Below are 9,687 nucleotides of genomic sequence, written 5' to 3'. Positions count from 1 at the left end.
AATCTATTGAAAAGATTTTTAAAAGTTTGAGGTGACCAGGGTTTGTTTCTAATCAAACCAGCTTTCTTCTGCTCAGAATCTGACAGCCAAGTTGCTGCATCAGTAAAACGAAGCCTAAAAGAAATCTCGGTCCAGAAGGCTGCAGCGATGCTGAGCTCCCTGGGACTCCCCTGAGCCTGCACCGTGCAGGTGCCCCCGGGGCTGTTCCAAGGCCTCCTGAGCTCTCCCTCAGCACCGTGTCTCCTTGGGTGCACTGGAGCACAGCGTGTAGTGCCTCTCTCATTACAAAGATCAGATGAACTTTCTCCCACTGAGGCACAGGACTGTGAAATTCTGTTTATGAGGACTTTGGCACTAAAGAAGTCATTAAATCGTAGAATCATTTAGATTGGAAAAGACCCTTAAGATGTAACACGGCCAAGTCCACCCCTAAACCATGTCCCTAATCACCACATCTGCACTTCTTTGAAACACTTCCAGGGATGGTGACTCAACCACTTCCTTGGGCAGCCTGTTCCAGTGCTTGATAACCCTTACAGGGAAGAAATTTTTCCTAGTACCCAATCTAAACCTCCTCTGGTGCAACTTGAGGCCATTTCAGTGTGTGGACAAATAATCTGACTCTTGCTTCAGGAAGTTATGTCCTGATGTGAAATTATTTTCCCTGAAATTAGTCTTTCCATGTTCCAGATTCTTCAGGTTCTTTCATCTTCTCCATAAGTATTTGCTGGCTTTGTCCGGTCTGTAATAAATATTAGACAGTTACATTTGAAGTTTGTGTGCTGTGGCTTATGTTAGTAATCAGAAAAAAAAATTGTTAAGGCTAGAAAGAAAGGCACATTTTTGTTATTGGGATTAAGTCGATTTTCTGAGCCTATAAAATGCGCATCAGTACACTGCATTTTCATTTTCTGATGCCAGGTTTAAATTGTCTCTGTTACTTGCCCAGAATGCTGTATCAATGTGTAGTGTACATACTAGTACTGTACCCAGTGTGAACCAGTCCTTTAAAAATGTCTGTATTTGTATTTCCAGACAGATCATGGATTGCTACAGGAAGTATGCAGCTGTCACTTTGACCATTTTGTCTGTATTTCTGCATCTTCTTCATGCTTTCCCAGATGGAGAGTTTCTCATGCAGGGTAAGCTGCTTTCAGCATTCAGAAATAGGGCAATTGTTCATAAAGAGTATTAATTAAATTTTCACATGTTTTATAAATGTGGTCATAAATTACATTTATTGACACTGAGATATGAAAGTGTAATAGATCAAGATAATTTTGCTGTGAGTACACTTCCTATTTCTTCTCTAAACTTCGTTTCTCCAGGTCAAGAGTCTCCTAGATGATCAAATCCTCATGTTGATGTGGGTGACCTTAATCCTTGAAATATTATCAAATAGAAACCTTTTGGTTTCTTGTACTCCTGACATCTAAATGGCAACATAACATCAGGAACAGGGGAACCATAACTTCTTCTCATAATATGCGGAACATTTTTCCTCTGTATATCCCAGAATATGGGATGTTGATGGTGTAGCATTTTACCAAAGAGGCATATTAGGAAGATTTTAGGGGACTTTTGGAGGTTGTTTTTTTAAAATTCAGCCTCAAACTGCGTATAGAAAAACACGAGCTACAAAAATCTCAGGATCACTAGTCATTTTTAAGACTCTTGATAACAGAGTCTTGCTTGAAAACAGGCACAGCCTAAGAAGCACTACAAATCCTGCTGGTGCTATTTAACTATCTGTAGCTAGTAGGAAGTTTTCTAGGGACAGCTAATTTAGTAGACATACAAAAAAACCCCCACAACTGTCAACAAAATTAAGTTAGAAAACCAGAAGAGAAGCAGTAATACTTGTGCCTTGCCTAGAAAGCCACATTCAGGTTTTACAGCTGGTGCATACTGTAGAGTTGAAGGAGCTTAAAGGGAGGAGCTTTGGTATCTTTGCTTTTCTGTTCTGCAGATGTCAGCAGGAGAATGTAGCCAGTGCTTCCTCTTACCACGCACACTTTCCCTTTCTTTTTGAAAAAAGAAATACAGTTGGAGATCAAGTAAAAGTATCTTCCTTATATTTTTATGGCAGGTTGTCCGGAGTGCAAGCTAGGGGAGAACAGATTCTTTTCCAAGCCAGGAGCGCCTATTTACCAGTGCACTGGGTGCTGTTTCTCCCGGGCCTATCCCACTCCGATGAGGTCCAAGAAGACCATGCTTGTTCCAAAGAACATTACATCAGAAGCAACGTGCTGTGTAGCAAAGGCTTTTACCAAGGTGAGGGTGTGAATGAGACCCATTTAAGCTTGTTTTAGGATGCAATGTTTAGCTGAACCAGTGAATATAAAATAATATGTTTTTCGTGGAGGACATTGGAGAGCTATGTGAGGGAAACATCCTTGGCATTTATATCCTTTGCGCTTGGGTTCTTTCTTTTTTCTAAAAAGGAAATTAAAGTGTCAGCCAGTACTGAGTCTGATATTCAGATGTGATGCAGTATCACTGACTTCAGTGAAACTACTTTGACTCATGACAACCAAAGTTCCAGTGCTGGACTTCTTGTCCCCTTAGTTTTAACTCTTGTGGGTGCGCAGCCTGCCCTTAAATGCTATGCAGTGTGTATTTGAATTTAATTAGTAATTTTCCTTGCGTCTTTCCTGCATAGGCAGGAGTTATCTGGAAAGGTGGCTGGTCAATACTATCAATTATATATATAGGAGTGAGGGACCAAAACCATCTGTGCTCATTAGATTAATTGAGGTTGTGTTTACTTTTAATAGTATAACCAAGAGGGAACTGTAAACGTGTGCAACTACTTTGAGCATTTAAAGCTCTTATCTGGAAGGTTTTCTTAAAAAGGGAGTCTGCTAAAGCTAATTATTTTGGGAGTGATTCAACTCCACATGAGGAAACCTTAAATTTGATGTAAGGAGTGGTGAACTAGTTGAAACAAGCTAAGGTGTCTATCCTGTAGTGATCTGAATCAGGCTTATTGAGTGTATTGACTAGAGGCTCAGTTCAGTTACCCACTCACAGATTTGATGCCGTTTAAAATACCTTGGGGTACTCAAAACATCTGCATATGGCTGGCAGACATAGGACACATACAAGACCTGAAGTGGCAGCTGGAGGCTTGGTGGGATCCCCTCTGAGATCTCAAATGGCAATTGGCAGCTCTGTGTGCGCAGCTTGACAGAGTGCTGGGTCTCCAGCTGTAATGAGAATTCAGATACCTGATTTACCTATAGACATCTACAGCTGAACCCATCCTGGCTCTTCATCGAAGTAGAGCATAGATCTTCTTCTAGACCACCAACATTATACTTATCCTGAGGCAGCAACTAGAATTTAGTTGAGATAAAAAATAAAGATGACTCATTGTGTTTGTGGTCTCCGTTTTTAAAATCCTCATGTGAAATATTTTAAGGACACTTCCTAGTTTTTCATAGATTGGTTACTTGACACTTTTGGAAAATTAGACACTTTAAGAAAAGCCAAATTAAGGACATCAAACTATGTCGCTATGCATGTCACTGTTAAAAACCTTCTCTTTATGGCTTTAAAAGCCACTGATGATGCAGCTTCACAGGCTGGTGTTCAGAGGCTGTTCTAGTACACGTACCCCAAAAAACCTGTGTACCTTGTGGTTAAGAAATAGGCTTCAGACATCTTTTGCTTGAGAATGCTGGTTTTACTGTGTAGCTAATCCTAATTATTTGTTATGTGTGTATGTTTTCTTTTTTTTTTTAAGATTACCCTTAAGGACAATGTGAAGATAGAGAACCATACAGATTGTCACTGCAGTACCTGCTACTATCATAAATCGTAAAGCCTGTCCCTTTGTTACTGATCAAGGACAACGGTGAATGGAATATTTGTTTTTCAGCTTTTATAACACCACTATGTAAAATCTTGTGTTTTCTGGTCAAGACACTGGGTATGCCTTTGAATAAGATGCATGTCTGTTATTTCCTCTTTGCTTCTTCATACATTTAGGTAAGTTTAATTATTTACATTAGGGATAAAATACAGCACTTGCATGACAACTGAAGGCTTGATCTATTTTTTAAAATAAACTGTCAGTTAAATCATAAATATTTCTTGAGGAAAAATGATGATTTAATAGCTTAAAACAAAAAAAGAAAGACTGTGCTACAGTTAATTTTTAGATTTTTTTTTTTTTGTGGGAGATGGAGAGAAGGAAGGAGGGAGGGATGGCAAAGTGGACAGAAGAAGAAGCAATAATTTCCCCTTATTCATTTAGTCGTTAGATTTTTTTTGAAGACTCAACATTTTGTTTCTTCTGTTTCTGTTCCATTTTTTCTTTACCTTGTGGGCAGAAAGTTTAGCAGTATATCATCTTTGTGTGGTGCTCTGTCTTTCTGTGCCATCTTTTGTTTTTCTTTGAACTTAATCTCCTCCCATATAGATAGATAAATAGATGCACAGTCACACATTATAAAGAATTGTACAGTTTATTGTAGCAATGGTGGAACAGAGGAGTGTTACAACAGTATTAGCTGTTTAAGGTATGCCTGAGCAGCACAGTGTAGGGCTTTAGTAATTCCCAAATGCAATGTTCTGGACTCAGATATACAAATGGAAAAGGTGGGGAATCTGTTAGGTGAAAAAATGACCACAGAATATGTATTCAGAATGCATGACCTTAAAATCGTAAACTGGGATTTTAGACATAGCACTTGCTCAGTTTAGTGGGTTGGATCGAGGTCTCTGGAGGAACTGCCTGCAGGTCTGGAGCCTGCCCATGGGAACTGAAGTGAATGAAATATCCTGCTCTTCACCCTCATATCCGGGATGAGAACATCAGCTTTGCTGTGGTCGCTGGCTGCAAGAGTTTAAATGTGCTGTCTCAAAAAGCCTCAGATATATATGTGGAGGATTTCCCTGCAGCAGATGCTGTGAAGGTAGCAGTAAGAGCTTCTAATGGGGACAGGGAAGGTTGTCTGGGGTCAGGCTGTGAGGGTGGCTGGTCTGTCCTGGGGCATGGCCATGGCTGATGTCTGCTGCAGTGCCAAGTGACTGAAGTAGTTTAGACAGGCCTCCGGGGCTAAGCTGTGATGGGGCACTTGAGCAGCCCAAGACTGGCAGGATCTAATCATGGTTTAAATCCACTATTCATCCACCCTTCTGTCTATTGCAGTGCAAATTCAGTGCTGTTTTCTAAGAGTACAATCATGAGGCTTTGTGGAGAGGAAAAGACTTCTCATAGATAGGGGAGATGAGTTCCTTAGAGCAGTATTATTCAGCATGTGCCTAGTAAACCTTATTAGCCTGATCTCCATGTATTAACCCCCTGATTCCGTCTCTCACCACTGGGAAGCACTGATCTGGTCAAGCCCCATGTCCTAGTACAGAATCAGCTACACTGTGCCATTTCTGGAACATGTTTTGCCTGACTTGCTCTTGAAAAAAATCCCCTGGTGGTTACTCCAGAATCTTCCAAGGAAACTGATCTTGTTGCTTCACTATTCTTACTATGCTGGAACATTTCAATATTCTGGAAAGTTTTTCCCTAATATTTTACCTATGTCTTATTTTCTTTGACATTACTTTTGGTCAAAGGGGAAGTAGTTTAGTAGGGTGATCTTCAGGATGAGTTTAATAACATCAGCAGCCCAGAGTTTCACAATTAGAGGTCTAATTTCTCATTCTAGATCATCACTCAGCATTATGGGAATACATGTCAAGCAGCTGCTATAGCTGACTCACAATTCCATGTTGTTGTACAATTTTATTAAACGTGATTGATGTGGGTATTTTTGCAGGAGAGCCAGGTCCTGCCTGAGTTTTCTGGGCAACAAGAGAGGAGTCATCTGAAGCTGCAAGCTGATTACTTTTGGGAATGGTATTGCATTTTCTCATAACTTTGACAGGACTGAAAGGGAGAGCAGGGAAACACATTCTCCGAAGTTGACTTGCAGGGGAGATGTGCCTTTTCACCCTGCCAGCCTTCTTGGATGACCTCTTACTCAAGTGAGCTCCTCTGGCAGCATCAAGTACTTGCTTGTCTATCTATGCCTGTGCTGCCCACAATAGCAGGTTGGTGACATGATAAACTTCTGTTTGCATCTTCTGAATCAACTTCCATATTTTGCATTGTAAAGCCATAGAAATACTGAAAACCAGTAAGCAATTTGAGTGAAACCCATGCTTTAAAGGAGACAAGGGATGCACTAGCACTCTGTCATTCTAGGATGCCTGGTCCCTTTTTCGTTCTCAGCAGCTTTTCCCTCTTGCTTGTACAAAGCCATTAGTCATGAACTTCTCAACTCATGCATCCCTCTTGCCCCTGAGGCGACCTCAGGCACCAGGAGCTGGTCCAGTGTGTATTGTGAGGGCGTATGGAGTGCGGGAGCATCCTCCTTATTAAGCCATCCGGCTCAAACTCTTCAGTTTAGAAGAAATAACACGTAACAAGGAAAGTGATAAAATAAACACGCAGATACACAAACCTAACAGCAGGCGGTAAGAGAGACAATAAGAAAGGGCAGATCTGTTCAGCCACTGATGGATGGGTTGTTAGGGATGGCCCCAGGGCATGGCAGTGGAGGAGGCACTCGGAGGGGTGGGGAGTTTGAGGGAGGCACGGCGTGGGGGAGGGAGGCACTTGTTATGGGATATGGGAAGGAGCTTGTGGGACTGGGCACGATTTATTATGAGGTGTTTAGAGGGAGGGTCAAAGGTGGAGAAAGGTGGTGGTGGGGATGAGGGAGGGGGAGGCATGGGAATACAGAGGAGAGGGGTATTAAAGGGGCCTGTCGTCTGCAAGCAAGTTGCCAGTCAATGCACCTGTCTGAGCGTCTGCTTGATCACTGCAGTCTGTCCTACCTTCTTATTAAATCCTTTACTTAACTTTTTTTTTCTTTTTTTTTTCCCGTATAATCTCACTTTCTATCCTATGTATGAATGCTGCAAGGCTTAGGCTTCCAGTGCTACCAACTGGAGAAGGCACCTGTAAGTCTTGGTGCCTGCAATTAGAGGGACCAGTATGCAAGAGAGGTGCAGGTGGTAGCACCATGGGCCTTAATGCTTGTAGGGCTAGATGTCAGCAACTAGAGGGACCAGGGTGTGTGTTCATGTGGGAGAGATCTAATAGCAACATCTGAAAATACCGAAGTGTGTTTATTTTTCCCCCAGTGAATTTAATCCTGTGTGCACGTGTATGTGTAAATTGCTAGGAAACTTCAAGCTGGACGAGTTGGTGAGCAGGAGGAAGCCCACATCTGGAAGGACTCGAGGTCTGAGCCCATGCTGAGTAACGGGACCCAGGGTCTGGGGACGGGTGGACTGAGAAGCTTTGTTAATATTAAAGTAATCTGTGATTATGGGGATGCTTGTGAGACGAGTGTGTAGTGCACACCTCTGCTCACTAGCAAACTTCAAGCTGGACTGGCTGGCAAGCAGGAGACCTGTTTACCAGGTAAGGGAGGTTGGACATAGGTATTAGAAAGGTTTACAGGCTGGGCTGATATTTGAGGATCTGTGAGTGCACTTGTGAATCTAGAAAGTGAGGGCACATATGTTTTCATACAGAACTTCAATCTTGGTCAGCCAGAGAGGAGGAACAGGACTGGGGTTACTTATATCTAAGTGGGGGTTGTTGTTTTCTGCGTGAGTACAGCTAAGGGCGGTGGTCCATTGAGCAGTCTGTGTGTCTGGCTGCCTTGGTGCCCTCTGTGTGCAAGTGTATGTGTGTGCCTGCCTGGGACAGATGCTCAGCTTTGCTGCTGGCTGAACCTGCACACAGGGACAGGAGCTGTGTCCATTGTCTAGGACTGAGAGACCTCCTCAGTTCCTGCGTGCCTGCAGCTGGGCTACAGCAGTCAGCAAGGAGGGATCCCTGGGTCCTGGAGTCTGCAGGATTCAGCAGCCAGCCTTTACATCCATAACATATATTATCCAAATACTTTTTTTTTTCCACATTGTAGCTGTTAGAATCAGGTCAGAATTTAATTGTTTGTGTTTGAAAGTGAGTGTAAAAACAAGGCCATAGTCAGAAGAGTGGTAGTGTCAAATCAGTGAGCCCATACACAGTCAGGGCTAGGAAGAACAATGCTACATGATGTTAGGTAGCTAATACCATTGACCATAATAGAGAATAAATAGGGTATGAATGGGAATATGTGCTGGAAGACAATCTAGCTTTATATCTGCAGGGATTAAATATCAGATTTCCAGTAGGAATGCAAAACAGGAAAACAAAAGTACAATATAGTTTCCTTACATTAGAAAATGGCTAAGAGAGAGGCTAGATCAGTAATATATATTCAAGAGGCCACAGAGAGACATCACAAAATCAGAAAAGAGACTAATCTCTTGTTTACAGAGACAGCCAATGTGCATCTTCTGTATTTTAGGAACAGAGTATTTGTGCATGGAGATAAAATGAAGACCTTGTCAGTGTGGTTTATAAGTAGTAATAAATCAGCCAGGCTGATACTGTGGATTAAAAATGCTGAAGATCAAGCAAGCTGAAGATAAAAATGATATGTTTTTACTGTCACAGTGACCTATATAAACCTACATCACCATAGTCCTAATAACGAATTCATGCTGTGAGCAGAGGGACTGATGAAGCTGGATTTCCTGACGATCTGTGCCTTGCCTCACTGAAGCCCCATTTTACCATGTCCTCAGCAAACCCCTCTCCCTCCTTCTGATGCAGCCCCATTGCGTGCTCTTCCAGGCTGCTTCAGAGCTACCAGCCAGCGCCAGGGCCATGCCGCTGTTTCTCCGTCTGGTGTGTTTTCTTAGGGCTGCTACTGACTTCTCTTCAATCAGACCCCAATTTTTATGTTTTGCCACTAGCAGGTGTTGATTTTCACAAAACTGGTAAGGCCTTCTGAAGTCTGAGGTAATTACCAAATGCTCAAAACTGACCAAAGGGTTAAACAGTTGCTGAGGAGCGGCTGCCAGACAGCTGTATGAACAGACAGCCAGCATGAATGCCTCACTGCTGCAAGATGCCAGGCTAAAGCTCCTTCCGATGATTCAGAGTTATTGTGATTTCCAGTCCGCAGCTGGTGAGTGCAGAGTGGATGTCTTCACAGCAAAAGATAAAGCTCTTGAGCTGTAGGGGTTTTAATGAACTGAAATTTCAGATCCGGCTTTTTACTCTTAGCAAGCCTGAGAAGCTCCAAGTGAGCAGTAGCCTTCCTTTTCTCTCCTTGTCACCCTGCCTAAACAATGATTTTAAATATTGGTGAGGGGGAAAGAGAAGGTTATCCCAGGACTTGGTTGGGTAAATACAGGCTATATGTCTCCCCTTTACAGCTGGGTGAAAGCTCCTTACTAACATGGAAGTCGCCTAAATATATTTGTATATAGTGGGAGCCTCTTGCAGTGGAGCTAAGGCTGTTGTTTGGTTGTGCCAAAGAGGATTGCCATGAAAAAAGAGAGATTTGAAGATGACATCATGAAGATGACAGGAAACATGTAAACACATCTGGTGATGGAACAAAACTAACAATTAATCATTTCATTAGCGTCTGGAAGATTTCCCTATTTAAGGGGTTTCCCTGTTGCTCCACGGTTTCCCATGTCTCTGGCATATGTTAGCCCAGCACTTGACCAGCAGTTGGGTTGGAATAAGATGCCATCTTATTATATGCACACATGTAAGCCGTAAATCTAAGTAACTGTCCTGCCAACCCATTCTGGGTGTTGAGC

General features: G+C 42.4%; 1 protein-coding gene across 1 annotated transcript; it reads left to right on the top strand.

Moving 5' to 3' along the window:
* The first annotated feature begins 1,042 nt into the window (after nt 1-1,042).
* Nucleotides 1,043-3,826, top strand: CGA (glycoprotein hormones, alpha polypeptide). Its single transcript, XM_010116115.2, has 3 exons — nt 1,043-1,142; nt 2,090-2,274; nt 3,749-3,826. Exons 1-3 carry the CDS (start codon nt 1,043-1,045, stop codon nt 3,824-3,826), a joined length of 363 nt encoding a protein of 120 aa, XP_010114417.1.
* Nucleotides 3,827-9,687: the final 5,861 nt, after the last annotated feature.

This window comes from Chlamydotis macqueenii, chromosome 3 (genome assembly GCF_036417535.1).
Source record: "Chlamydotis macqueenii isolate bChlMac1 chromosome 3, bChlMac1.mat, whole genome shotgun sequence".
Classification (NCBI taxonomy): domain Eukaryota; kingdom Metazoa; phylum Chordata; class Aves; order Otidiformes; family Otididae; genus Chlamydotis; species Chlamydotis macqueenii.
The sequence above is the reverse complement of the archived record's forward strand: the minus strand, read 5'-3'. Positions and strand labels throughout refer to the sequence as shown.

What these genes read in the sequence shown, in the direction of transcription:
- CGA (XM_010116115.2), top strand. Translation starts at nt 1,043, where the DNA reads ATGGATTGCTACAGGAAGTATGCAGCTGTCACTTTGACCATTTTGTCT. An exon ending in TGGAGAGTTTCTCATGCAGG is followed by an intron (nt 1,143 to 2,089) that starts GTAAGCTGCTTT and finishes TTTTTATGGCAG; the next exon opens with GTTGTCCGGAGTGCAAGCTA. An exon ending in TAGCAAAGGCTTTTACCAAG is followed by an intron (nt 2,275 to 3,748) that starts GTGAGGGTGTGA and finishes TTTTTTTTTAAG; the next exon opens with ATTACCCTTAAGGACAATGT.